Raw genomic sequence first — 12,904 nt, forward strand, 5'->3', positions numbered from 1 at the left:
AAATGGACGGTGCCCTTTCCTTAAAGAATTAATCTTTACGGATATATCTGTGTCTGTTCATGTGGGATGCAGAGAAGCCAGCATAATGTAAATGTTGAATAAATCTATGTACAGGGTAAGGTGTGGTAAATTTTTAAAAAAAAAATAGTTAATTGAATGGTGTTTTCTGGATTTTCAATTAGTGTCCCTTTTCAAATGCAAATAGTGTATTGAGGGGAGTTAGAATAACCCAACAAACAGCATTGATACTACTGGAAAAAAATCCACATATAAATCTGTAACTTGTCTCCATGAGCATTCCTGTCCTCATTGCCTTTCAGTTTAATCCTCTAGTTATCTCAGGGATGTGCTTTCTGGAAATACGTTTTGGTTATTTAAATTATTAATTTCATTAAAATTTATCATTTTCTGTCATCACCTCTAGGAAAATAGAGACTGTAATGTGAAACATAATTGTCTCATTTTGCGATTTGTGTTATGATAGTTGAGCACAACTAGAGCGGATTTAAATATTCCCCTGAGCAGTATGACTAAATATTGCACACTAATTGAAGTTCTTTGTGTGCAGATAAATAAACAGATAAACGAATTCCCCAAATAAGCAATATTTATGTGCAAATAAATAGATAATGCCACAAAAATTTGTTATTAATATGTCACATGAACAAAAATACAGTGTCTAAAGGAATACCTTTTAAGCATTGAGTCAGGTGGTGAGAACTACTATTAGCCTGGGTGAATAGTCAGTCTTATACTTATGTCTGCCTACCCAAATATTTAAGTGCTCCCTGCTATGTTGGGAATAACCAAAGTCTTTCCCTTACTAAAGGAAAAAATGAGGATAAGAATACTTAGATATGAGAACATCTTTTGTCCCTGGGTAACATGTTCTCCCTCCATGCTCATTCAAGAAATTCAATATTTACAGGCTTTAGGGCAAACTACTGTTATATGTGCCAAGCAATAGAGGGTTGGGCTCCTTAACCTTGCACAAAGCATATCCCTGAAACAAGCAGAACCCACCATCTGCGTTAAGTAAATATTTACCCTATAGTGCAGTAGCAACATCATGGGATCATAGAAACCAAAAAGTGGGCATTTGATACAGAATTTTTCAAGGAGTATTTGCCTGGCCCAACCAGCTGATAAGCTCTACTTCATTCACGCATGGTATAAATGGTAATAACTGAGTGCTGGGTAATGATCCAAGAACAAAATTGGAAATTTGGGATGCATTTGTTTGGGGGAGGGAAAAACCCTCTAGGACCAAATTAAATAATTTGCTCAGTTTCACAGTGTAAAGAAATTTTTTGTGTCATTTGCAGGAAGGAAACACATTACTTTTAAACAAATGAGTAGATGAATAGGTTTTAATTGTAAGATCAATGGGAAATTTGTTTTCCCTTTTGACTACAAGTCTTAGAACTACTTTTTGATATATGTTGCTATTCTGTTGGGTGTAAAAGTAAGAACGAACTTCACATGTACTTCTTTTTCCTTTTTTTTGGCTTTCTATTTTTGGTTTTTTGTTTTTTTTTTTTTTTCTTTTTCCCTGTATTTATCTCAGTTGGGACCCAGGTGACCTTTCTGCATGTGACATTTAAGATTTCACGTGTTACTAAGCCAGGACTGTAAGTTTTCTGGCAACAAGCCTGCAGGGCCTTTCAGTGCCAGGCAAGAGGAAGGGATGCACATTCCCCCGCTGGGGAGTCCATAGCAAGGCCCGTGCAGGATGGCTGTGACCTTCTCTCCTCTGCAGTCAGGCACTCAGTCTTGCTTTCCCTGCTTCTGGACCTGCTTAAGTGCCCTGAGATGCTGCCTGTGGCTGTACCACCCTCTGCACTGGCTTGGGAATGCCCAGAGTTACCTTTAGTGTTTAAAGCAGCAGCTCTAAAATGCAGACATAGTCCTTTTGTTCCTAGTACTTTCAGCAGCAACCTTTTTTCCCCGTGCTTTTACATTTCTAAAAAAGACCCCAATTTCTAAAAGTAATGGATTGTTTACTTAAATAAATATCCATCAGCTGAAAAAATTTACAGGAGCTTTGTTCCTCTTGGCATTATGTGGTGAACTGAGGCATTGAAGGATTTAGCTACTTTCAGCTGGTTACACAGAAAAAGGTGGCACTTTCAGGGTTAGATTTAGCTAAATTTAGGTTCTGAAATTCGCCCCAGAGACTTCCATTTTTCTTTGACTGTATAGTGACATGGTTTTTACATTCAGGACTCACTTGGTGCCTACAGCTAAGTGGGAAGAACCTGGGTTAATGTGCCTATCACGACTGATCTCTTTTACTACCTTACTTCTGGAAACCCATGGAGGAATCAGTTCTGCTCTGCTACAGATAGGCTTAAAAGTCTCAGGTGAAGTATTTTGACATGGGTTATGAGACATCTTTGAAAGGCTGTGTATCACCTGGAGAGGACACAAAATGTTTGGTGTGAGCTCAACTGAAGGTTTGGATGATTTGTCATTCCTTCTTTTTTTTGCTGTTTCCAGCCACTCGGTCTGAGTGTGCATGCCAAGGGATGCAGCCTAGGAGGTTATGAGCTAAAGCTGTGCCATAAAACTATCTCCCCCTCAGACTGCAACTTAGACATGGGGTGTGGTTTTAACACCCCCCAGCCCCACAGAAGAGAAATCCAAGGCAGCAGCCTGGAGGAATTGGTAGAGCTTGTGGATCTGCTTCTATATCTTGCTGCAAGGCTACAGGTGCTGCCCAGCATTTTCTATTAAGCTTCAAAATCTTTTTTTTATAAGAATATATTTATTTTCTGATTTACTGTTTTCATGCCATGCCAGTTGGTCTGTCATTAATACAGTGAATTTCACCTTCTGCAAAGTTAAAAATTCATGCTCCTAAAAAATGATGAGAAACTGGCAAAGGACTAACCTGAGTCAAAGCTACAGTACTAGTCAACCGTAACAAGTAATTATAATAACCCTATAGTCATTTCACTCACAGCTTGACAGAGAAAATGGAAAGAAAACAAAACAATTTTTTCTTGAATGTTAAATGTCTGGGGCCAGGTTCACTTCTGCTGATGACACATCTCAAGGTGTGGTCCCTGCTGACTAAGTCCAGCAACAGGAATAACTTGCAGTCCCCTGTGTTGTAGGGGCCTGAGACAGCCCTGTACAAGCTGGACACTGTGCAGCTGGGACAGCCCTTCTGTGCTGGAGATGAGCTGATGTGAATTCCAGACACTGCTGGTGGCTGTGGTGAGGAGCTGGGATGTAAAGCAGGTGCTTGGGGGATGAGTGCAGACAGCAAAGCCACTGTCTGTGTTTCCTCACAGTGAACTCTTGCCAGGAGGAAAGCATCACAAGCTGCACCTTTGGTATGATTTCAGGATCTGCTAAGCCAGTGATTTTCAAACTATATATCCTGGGGTAAAAAAAGAGGTTTTGGTTTTGTGTGTTTCTTCAAATACAAAATATGCGAAGCATGTAGTTGAGTTGGCTTCAGTCATCATTCAAGAGCACCATTCATGCAGGTTCTGTCCCAGGATGGATTGGGAAGCTGAGGCATGTGAAGGTCTACAGAGAAACTTTATAAAGTGCAAAGCCTGGAATGAAGAGCAGCCTGTCCTTTAGATGTCCTTGTATCTTATCTCAATTCATTCTGTGTGCAGAAACTGGTGTTCCTAAATGTGTCAAATCCTTCCATGAAGTTTCTCCTGTTTTTTGTTTCCTAGTACAGACAACCTCAAAAGGCTTCCTCGAGTCATTATCAGGATTAGTCTGTGGAAATGATCTACTGTTCTTATGGGAAAAGTGCTTACTTGTAGTATTGTTCAAGGTGTAAGGGCCATATTTCCTGAAGATTGTTATATTTTCCAATTGTTATTTTGTCCTGAGGATATAGTGAGGTTCTAGTCTGTTAAACAAGAATTCTTTCTATATAAATTTGGTTTCAAGGCTCTTGTTTTTTTCTATTTAGAAACCTGTCGAGACCATCTTGGTGCTTTTCTATGAGGAACTACATACGTAGAATTTTAGTATTGTCAAGATAGATGGTACTGTGTTAGGCTGTTCTCTTTTGTTTCAGAAGATGTATAAAAAAATAGCATTTTTGTTATAAAGCACAAAATGGTAACATTTAGCCTAGACTAAGCTTGTACCTCTGTAATGTTTTTCTTCTATTGTTTTTTTTAAAACATTTATCCAATAATAAAAGGAGGATATAAAACGTCTGGACAAATATATATGTTTCTAAAAGACTGTATCTCCATTCACAGGAAATCACTGATAATGAAATATTAGAGTTGGTACATAGTGCTCTGGGGAGGATGACAGTGATCCGGCAAATTTTCCCTCTCTCAAGGGACAACAACCAGAGGTGTATGAGGAACAATCACCGAATATCGTCCCTGCTGTGCGACCCACAGGAAGGCTACCTTCAGATGCTGCAGGTCAGTAGCTGTACCCAGCAGAAAAGCCCATCTTAGGAATTTGACATGGGATAGTTTTCTGTGACTGTATTAACACAGAGGAAAGAAAAAATGGGTACATTTGAGATAAGTCTGAGGACGTGACCTGTGGTCAACTTTTCCGGACTTAATTATTTATTTCCCAGGACCGAGTGCTTTAGGTGTGATGTTACGTCCATGAAGTACCAGCAAGTGGTTGCACTAACTCAGAGCTGATTTTTTCACATCTCGTTCTCTTAAGAATATTTTCTATATGAAAAATATCGTGCTGTCATAGTCTTGTGGTATCACTGCTTGATTATTATATTTATGCTTATTAGACATCTGTTATGAAAGAGTTAATCTGAGAGGATAACAGAACTCTGATAGGTATTGAGCTGTGGAGCATTTCAGATTTAGTTAAATGGACTGAATCCAGCTGATGTATTCAATCTGTCCCGTCTCAATAGTCTCAGAAGTCTCCAGCAGTTGATAATTGACTGAGCATGTGAAATATGCACCAGTAGTTCAAGTTCCAGATTTTAGTAACAGATTTGACTCTGATGTAAGCAGTATCTTGAAATTTCTTGGCAATTTATCCCAGATATCAGAATTTTTCTTGCTATAATTTAAATATAATTCAAAGTGCTATTTCCAAGGATAGTACAGTAATTTAGAAACAAAAGCCTTCATTTTCAATGGAGACCCCATGGGTTTTGGTTTACTTTAGACACAATCAAGGATCTTGTTTGAGTCACTGTTGAAGGTATTGGATAAAACTATAAACTTGATTGAAAATTTAGTCTTAAGCTGAGATGAATTGAGTGAGGACACATTGTTTGGGCCTGTGGGTTGGCAGGTGTGGGTATTGTGTGGTTGACTGAGTCTAGAAGAGGCTTGGTTAGGCTGTGAGGAGGGGACTGTTGGCAGTCTGGGCTGCTGCAGCCTGGTCAGGAAGGTGGTGAGGGGTCTTTAAAGAGGGAACTCATGCCCTGGCTTGGAAGAGCTTCTGAAGAGCAAGGTGTGAGGCTTATGGAAAACCAGGAGAGGCACGAGACTGTCAGGAAGCAAAGCGGGTCAAGATTTCCCAAGAAACATGGGTAGGGATGTTCATTTTACTTACTTATGTCCTACTAAAAAATCGTAGCTGCAGAGGTTGAAATCCTTTAAGGGAGGGATATGGACCTTTCCTCCTTGAAGAGAACCTCTGCTGGCTCAGGTTCTGTCCTAGTGGTGGCAAAGGTTGGGAAATGCCAATCACACATCCTGTAGTTTTGAGCAGTGGTGTATTCTTTCTGCACAAGCGAAAGTCTGTGCCTGTCTTGGCTCAAAAAGAAAAAACATTTTTGATCTTTGTTAGTAACTCTGAGGTATGCTGTAATGAGAAAAAGGGCTGCTCATTTCAGAGGATCAAAGCAATTTCCAGTATGATGAAAAAATTATCTATGCTGCACCAATAAATCACTCATTGGGGAACAATCTTCCATTACAGCAGGATTTTGACTATTACTGCCTATGCTGGTTTATGCATAATCTAATTCAGAGAGTCATCTGAAGGGCTCTGACAGGCCTCTGAGCAAGTTCTTATTTGCTAATATATTAGCTGGTTTGCTAGCACAAACGGCCTTATGTCCTGTTACTGAATTTCTTTGATAAGAACCCTTTTAAAAGGACCCTCTTCCTGCTGATTCCCAAATGTGGGTTTTGAGAAGCAAAACATTCTCAGTTTCTGTCTTCCGGAAATATTATACCACCTTAGAAACTGTCTTTAAGGGAATGGTATGGTAATGTTATGCTTTGCCCATTAGCTTCTTCTCAGTGAACCCAGAAGAAGAGATGCAAAGAAATGCAGAGGTAAAATGTTTGCCTTTTGGAAGCTGAGTCCATAGCATTCACGTCCAGTCTCACTGGCATGAAAGATGAAGGGCACATGTGAGAAATTTCAAATTAGCTGCCCCCAGTATGTCTTGTGCTATCTTGAGGTGTCTACAGATTGAATACAAGATGCTTTTATGATGTGCAGTTGTACCTGAAGTGCTCCATAGCTGCATTTTTTTCATAGGCTTTGCCAAAACATCTTACGTAACACCTTGTGGACGTACGGCTCATATTAATTTCTGAGTATGACTGACATGTTATTAACAGTCCTGTAATTCAGGTACTTCCAATTTTCTGTTTCCTTTCTTCTTGCTTAAAAAATAGTTTTGACCTTTTGTTGTACAGAAGTACATCACTAAATTACCCCTGTTGCCAGAGGCTGCAGTAGCTCCAAGCTCCATGTCAGGCTGCATGAATCCACCAGAGGCAGTGACCGCCTGCCAGCACTGAGTCTTTGTGTTGCTTTGAAGTAGTTTGATTAACACCACGGTTTGGAAATCCCTGCCTCATTCTCCCTTGGGCAGTCTCATATCAATAATTGTTTGTTGTCAGGGTAACTTACCAGCTATTGTTGGTTAATTATTTATTTAATGACTTTGAAGAAAAATAAGCTAATCTCTGTCAGCTTCTAGCTGTAATATTTTTATAGGGGAGAATTTAGCATTTTTAACAAGCTAGTAAAGAAAAAAGATTTATGTCAACTTTGTTCTGGCTAAATTAATAAAAATCTTTTTGGAATGATCTTGTTCTCTGTGTCTTTAGTACCATATACTGGAAAGTTGTTTTTCAGTGGGTGATCATCCTGGTTTGGCATTCTGACAACGCGTTTAAAGATCAGGCTGTTCTGCAAGCTCATCCAAAAACTCATCTGTTCTGAATGCTTTGTGGAAATCCAATCTTATTCCATCAACCCACTTGTCAAAATTTTGCTCATGCCCTTATTTCTTGCACGTATAACATACTCAGCTGGGTTTCTGCTTGGACTGGAGAAAAAGCTTTATAGAGTTTCCTATCTTGGTCATTTTATTTGACTTTGGAAGACTACATTTCTCTCTTCCTTATTCTTCATACAGGATTTTTTCTGTCCATCTCTCTTACTCTTTGTAAATGGAAAAGACACAGTTTAGAACTTACTGTCTTCCATTGGCTACGAGTATCCTGTGGTTTGGGCCGTCGGTGTTGTCAGTATTGCCTCATCTGGAGAGAGAATACTGAAGCACTTCAGGATTCATAGCTAAATCTAGTTAGTCCTGGATAGACTTAGTATGTATCCGTGTACAGTATTTGAATGGTGTATAGTGGTATAACTGCTATAAACTATTTAGTTTATTTCAGACATGTTCTTATGGAGTCAGTTGGAAGAAATTTTGCTGCATAACCTGCTGCTTTTCAAAATCTTTCCCTTTAAATAAATGTTAGTTTGACACCTCTCTACAAACTTGAATTTTTGGTGAAGATACGTTTTTAAATTTCATGATGTGTTCATAAGTTCAAAATCAGTTCTCTCCTGTGGTTTTTTTGTTTGTTTGTTTGGTTGGTTTTTTTGTTTTTGTTTTTTTTTTAAGAAAGATTTCTCTTTAGAAATGTAATTCCCACTGTTTTGGTTTTCTACCAAGTTTGTCATTTACACAGTTAATGAGTTCAATCTATGTGAGATTCTAAACATATTAAAATGTATTACAGGGACACAGTGTATCTGAATTCATTTAGAATGGTCCAAAATATATAGTAAGATTAAAAAGGCAAAAAGAAAACCCCAGCATACTGTGTCACAAAATTAATGAGGTTATTGCTGACAAGATTGAGGGTCCAACATCCCTGCTGAAGAACTATTCCAGGCATTGCTTTGACATATTTGAAGAGAAGATATTGTGAATTGTGGGAGGTAGCACTGAAAGAGCTACTCTTCTCCCTGTGTAAAAATTTCATTCTTCAAAGACATGTCCATCAGATATCTTTGTAAGCATCTCTTAGCAGTTGTTCCTACAGAGCTGTGTTTTTATTCCTGAACTGTCTTCTTTTCAGGAGTCACTGTGATTTAACTTCTGTAAGTGAAGTTATGGTTTGAAAATGTGTTTGGCTGCCTAAACTTAAGGGCCTGATCCCACAGTTTTTCAGACTAAATGGCCTTATTCTCATTTGGCCTCTTTACACTGCTGTTATTACACAGCTGTGGGTGGTATTGGAGGCAGTAAATATTGATTAACCCCTATTAAAGCATTCAGTTTCTCCAATGAAGGATCAGTGAGCCACATTTTTCTTTTTCTTTCATTAAAAACCTATGTTTACATGTGTCTCTAGTAAAATTTAATGTGGATTTTTCGCCAGATATTCAGTCATAGGGAGATTGTTTAGGAGTACCACGTGAATGAAAAATATCCTTGAACTGACTTTACTGCCCCTTGCACAAGATAATCTCTCCCTGAAGCCCAATGACATGTGCTTTATACAAATTCTTCTGTGTTAGCAGAAGAATTTGTTAAAAAAACCCCAAACGCTGTGGGTTTCCTGTGGTCATGAGGAATTTTGTGAACACTCTGGAGGCTGAAAGCCCAGGTGAACTTTTCTACTCTGCTCAGACTGCCTCTCCTGACTGCTGGATTTCTCTATTTGCATAATTATTTCATTGAATTTTTGTTCAGTGCTCTATCAGGGAGCAGACAACAGTGGCTAGAAGAAAGGGTTAGTACCTCCATTTTTCATTTGTTATTGCCTCTGAAACCTAATTTGCACCCATATTTATTTATAAATGAGGTCGAATAAAATTATAATCTTATATTCTCTTTTGCAATTCCAACATTACCTCTTGTCCTCCTGTCTGACTCTTAGTTGTGTTCCATTGTTTTTTTTCATTAAATGTCTTCTACCAGACTTTCCCTGGATGATTAGTGTTAGCTGTGCCAAATTCTTGAGATGTTTAATGAGTGAAGCCAATGCCTCCAGCTAACAAACTCGAGTTTTACAGGGTAACCCAGGCCTCGTATTATTGTTAACATGTTGTTATAAAACATACTGGGGAAGAAAACACTCATAATTATGTTAATTACTCATAATAAACAGCTGAAGGACAGTGAACATTCAGAGAATAGAAACTGTGGGTAGGGAAAAATGATGTGAAATGGGTAACTCAGTGAAAACAGGATAAAATGAAAAAGCAAATAAGAGCTGCTTATGAATTAAGAAGAGATTCTAAGAGTGCATTTTTCAAAGAAATCTTTGGAAAGCCTGTTGTTTGAGATGCTTAAAACTAGAATGGGCAAAGCACTAAATCAGACACAAGTTAGATTTCCTTACTGTCAGAATAATAGGCCTGTCTTTCTGTGGTTTTAGGAGTATTTTATTAATTTTATTTCAGTTGTCTCAGTGATAATAAGTAAATAGCCCTTTGGAAGTTTGAAGCTGACATTTGAGTCCTTAATGAATGTTTGTTTTTGACTCTGCTTTTCTCATGAATGCCAGACTGCTGGCTGTGATTTTGTTCTCTCTGAGCAGCAAAGTATTTAGAACATTTTCATACTCGTGCAGAGTCTCACAGTGGTTTCTGCAAAACAAGAGTGGCTGACAAGGCATGGGCAGGACCAGGAGTAATGGGAACCAACCCACACTCTCCTAAGGGCAGCCCTAGGGAGCAGAGTGGACCACTACAGGGTGGGCAGAGTTTACTTAGCCATTCATGCTGGAGGGCACGCAGGGAAGGTGCCTCCTTGGAGGGAGGAGCATTCCAGGAGCCAGGTGGAGAGAGCTGAAGTCCACATAACGCAGTAACCAGGCAGTTCTGTGACCATCTGCAGAGGTCAAGGGCACTCATCCTTCCCGACCCTCAGTGCAGAAAGGTGGGCATTCATCTGTGGGCAGAGGCTGCACCTCTGCAGTGGAGATCTGCACCATCTACCCCAGTGGTGGCTGGTGCCTGCACCCAGATGGAGCTGCTGAAGGGAGAGGCTGAAGTGTAGACCTCAAACTTCAAGAAGTGCCTGGACCCAAATCCTGGTGCAGGGTTTGGCTACTTGGACCATGGGGCTCTCTTTGGAAATCTGGTTTGCTGGGAGCTGATGGGCTCCATCTGTCACAGAAGGGGAAGAGCATCCTCTTTCATAGGCTTTTCAAGCTGGTGAAGAGGGCTTTAAACTAAAGTTTCCATGGGAGGGGAATCTCAGTCCATCCCACTCCTGTCAGATGATGTGAGCACCAGCAAGGGATGCCCAGAACCTGGAAAAGGATCGCAACTCAGCAGGAGACTACCTGAAGAGCAGCACGAAGGAATATCAGCCAGTGAGTTGGCTTCATTGGGGCCCAACTTTAATGTTTTTATGCAAACACACATTAGGAATAAACTAGAGGAGTTAGAGATGTGCACACTCCTGCAGGGAGTGGCATCACGGAGACATGGTGGGATGGCTGTTGTGACTGGACTGTCGGAATGGAAGGGTGCAGGCTTTTAGGAAGGACAGACCGTGGAAATGGGGAGGGGGTGTCTCTATGTCAATGACCAGTTGGAGCTCTGCCTGGGGTTGGATGAGGAGCTCACCGAGAGCTTAGTGGTCAGGATTAAGGGGAGGACAGGGACAGATGGCTTTATAGTGGCCATACAGGCCACCCGACCAGGAAGACTGAGAGCATGAGGGTCCTGTACAGATGGATAGGAGTGGCATCACATTCACATGCCCTAGTCCTCATGTAGTACTTCAGCCACCCTGGTATTTCTTGGAGAAACATCACAGGAGGGCATGAAAAATCCAGGATGTTCTTGAAATGCTTTCTTCTTCAAGTGACAGAGGATCCAAAGAAGAGGGGTGCTATGCTGGACCTTGTTCTTTATAACAAGGAGGAGGCTGGTAAGGACAGTGAAGCTCCAGGGCAGCCTTGGCTGCAGTGACCATGAAATGCTGGAGTTCAACATCCTTAGGGCAGCGAGGAGGGTGCACAGCAACCTCACTATCCTGGAGTTCAGGGGAGCAAAGAGGAAGACAGTCAAAAATGCTGGGAGGCCTGCATGGAGGAACAAGTAGCCCCTGGACAAACTCAAACACTAAAAGGAACCCTACAGAGGGTGGAAGCAAGGACAGGAAGCCTGAGAGAAATACAAAGAAATTGTCTGAGTAACCAGGGATCAGGTTAGGAAAGCTAAAGCCCTGATAGAATTAAGAATGGAGAGGGGGTCAAGGGCAAAAATAAAATCTTCTATAGGTACAGTTGGTGATAAAAGAGAGACTAGGAAAACTGTGAACTCTCTCTGAATGGAAATAGGAGACGTGGTTACCCAGGATAAGGCTGAGGTACTCAATGATTTATTTCCCTCAGACTTCACTGGCAAGTGCTCTGGTGACAGAGAAGTTCTGGATGCTCCGTCTCTGTCAGTGTCCAAGACCAGGATCGATGGGGCTTTAAGCAACTTGCTCATTCTAGTGAACCTGCCATTCTAGTGAATGGCATCCCTGCCCATGGCAGGGGGGTGGGAACTAGATGATCTTTAAGGTCCCTTCCAACACAAGACATTTTATGATTCTATGAAACTTATTTAAGAGATTGAAACAGGTTAAATTTTCAGTCTCTCCATTCCAACAATGTCTTCATAAGCATAACACTATGCCATAAGTACACCATCCATCTTCACTGCTCTGAGTAAGATGCATTCTGCCATTACAGACACAAGTGTGTCTGTAATTACATAACTATGTGTGGCAGTACTTGAACTCTGAAAGTTGAAACACAGTTTTAGGGCATGCTGGTGTGTGCATATGCAGCCACCATGATACCACTCCCCAGGTAGCAAGTGTTTGTGCTGCTGGCAGGCTGCACTTGATCTGAGCTCCTCTTCCATCTGCTTCATCCTTGGAGATGACTGCTGTGGCCACTCACAGAGCAATTTTGGCAGCAACAAGGTACAGATGCCCAGCTTGGGAACGAGTTTTTGAAGCAGTGGCATCTCAGTGTCAGCTTGCCTTCTCAGCTGGTCTCTTCAGCATTCTTCTCTGGCTGGACTCCTGGTTCTTCTGGCCACTCAGAAGTTGGGGTCAGTTTTTGTGGCTTGCTGGCCTTCCCAGAAGAACACTTGCCTCTGATTAGTCCCTCTGAAGGAGCTACAAGCTATCTTCCTACAAAACTTTAAAAGTAAAATCACTCTGGAAAATCTCATGAAATTCACATAGAAGCCTCTATGAAATGACATTTAATAATGTGATAGATTTCCATTCTTGTTGAAAATTCCTACTGTTCTCTACTAGTGTATGGTGGATTTATTTCTTTAATACATAAGAGAGCTTCATAAAGTCTGAAATAATTTCCAGAAGATAAACTAGAACATGCCTAAAATTACTCATGTACAGGCATAATCTTTAACATATTGGTGAAGCAGTCACCATCATTCTTATAGCAGATAGATTAAAAAGCATTTCAGTACCTCCTGCTCTTACACTGTCAGAAATGGAGTGAAAGAAGAACTGAAAATTACTGTCTCTTCCTCCAAACATGACTGAAATTAAACACTTTGTTCTAGTCTAGGAATTTTTATTCTATTAAGGGGAATCTCTTCAGGCAGATATATGTCCTTCCCTCTCCTGTTCCCCTGTGAATATACAAATAGGGGAAATAAAAAATGCTCCAGAGCTTTGAAA

The 12,904-nt window shown here is 40.5% G+C and overlaps 1 protein-coding gene across 2 annotated transcripts in view; it reads left to right on the plus strand.

Moving 5' to 3' along the window:
* The window catches only part of GRID1 (glutamate ionotropic receptor delta type subunit 1), a 519,369-nt gene that overhangs the window by 401,851 nt on the left and 104,614 nt on the right, over window positions 1-12,904 (plus strand). For both annotated transcript variants that reach the window (XM_032695050.1, XM_032695049.1), the window contains exon 6: window positions 4,242-4,415. In XM_032695050.1, the coding sequence (XP_032550941.1) occupies window positions 4,242-4,415 (174 nt within the window). The remainder of the gene's footprint in view (window positions 1-4,241; window positions 4,416-12,904) is intronic.

The sequence above is a fragment of the Chiroxiphia lanceolata genome, chromosome 8 (assembly GCF_009829145.1).
Source record: "Chiroxiphia lanceolata isolate bChiLan1 chromosome 8, bChiLan1.pri, whole genome shotgun sequence".
Taxonomy (NCBI): Eukaryota; Metazoa; Chordata; class Aves; order Passeriformes; family Pipridae; genus Chiroxiphia; species Chiroxiphia lanceolata.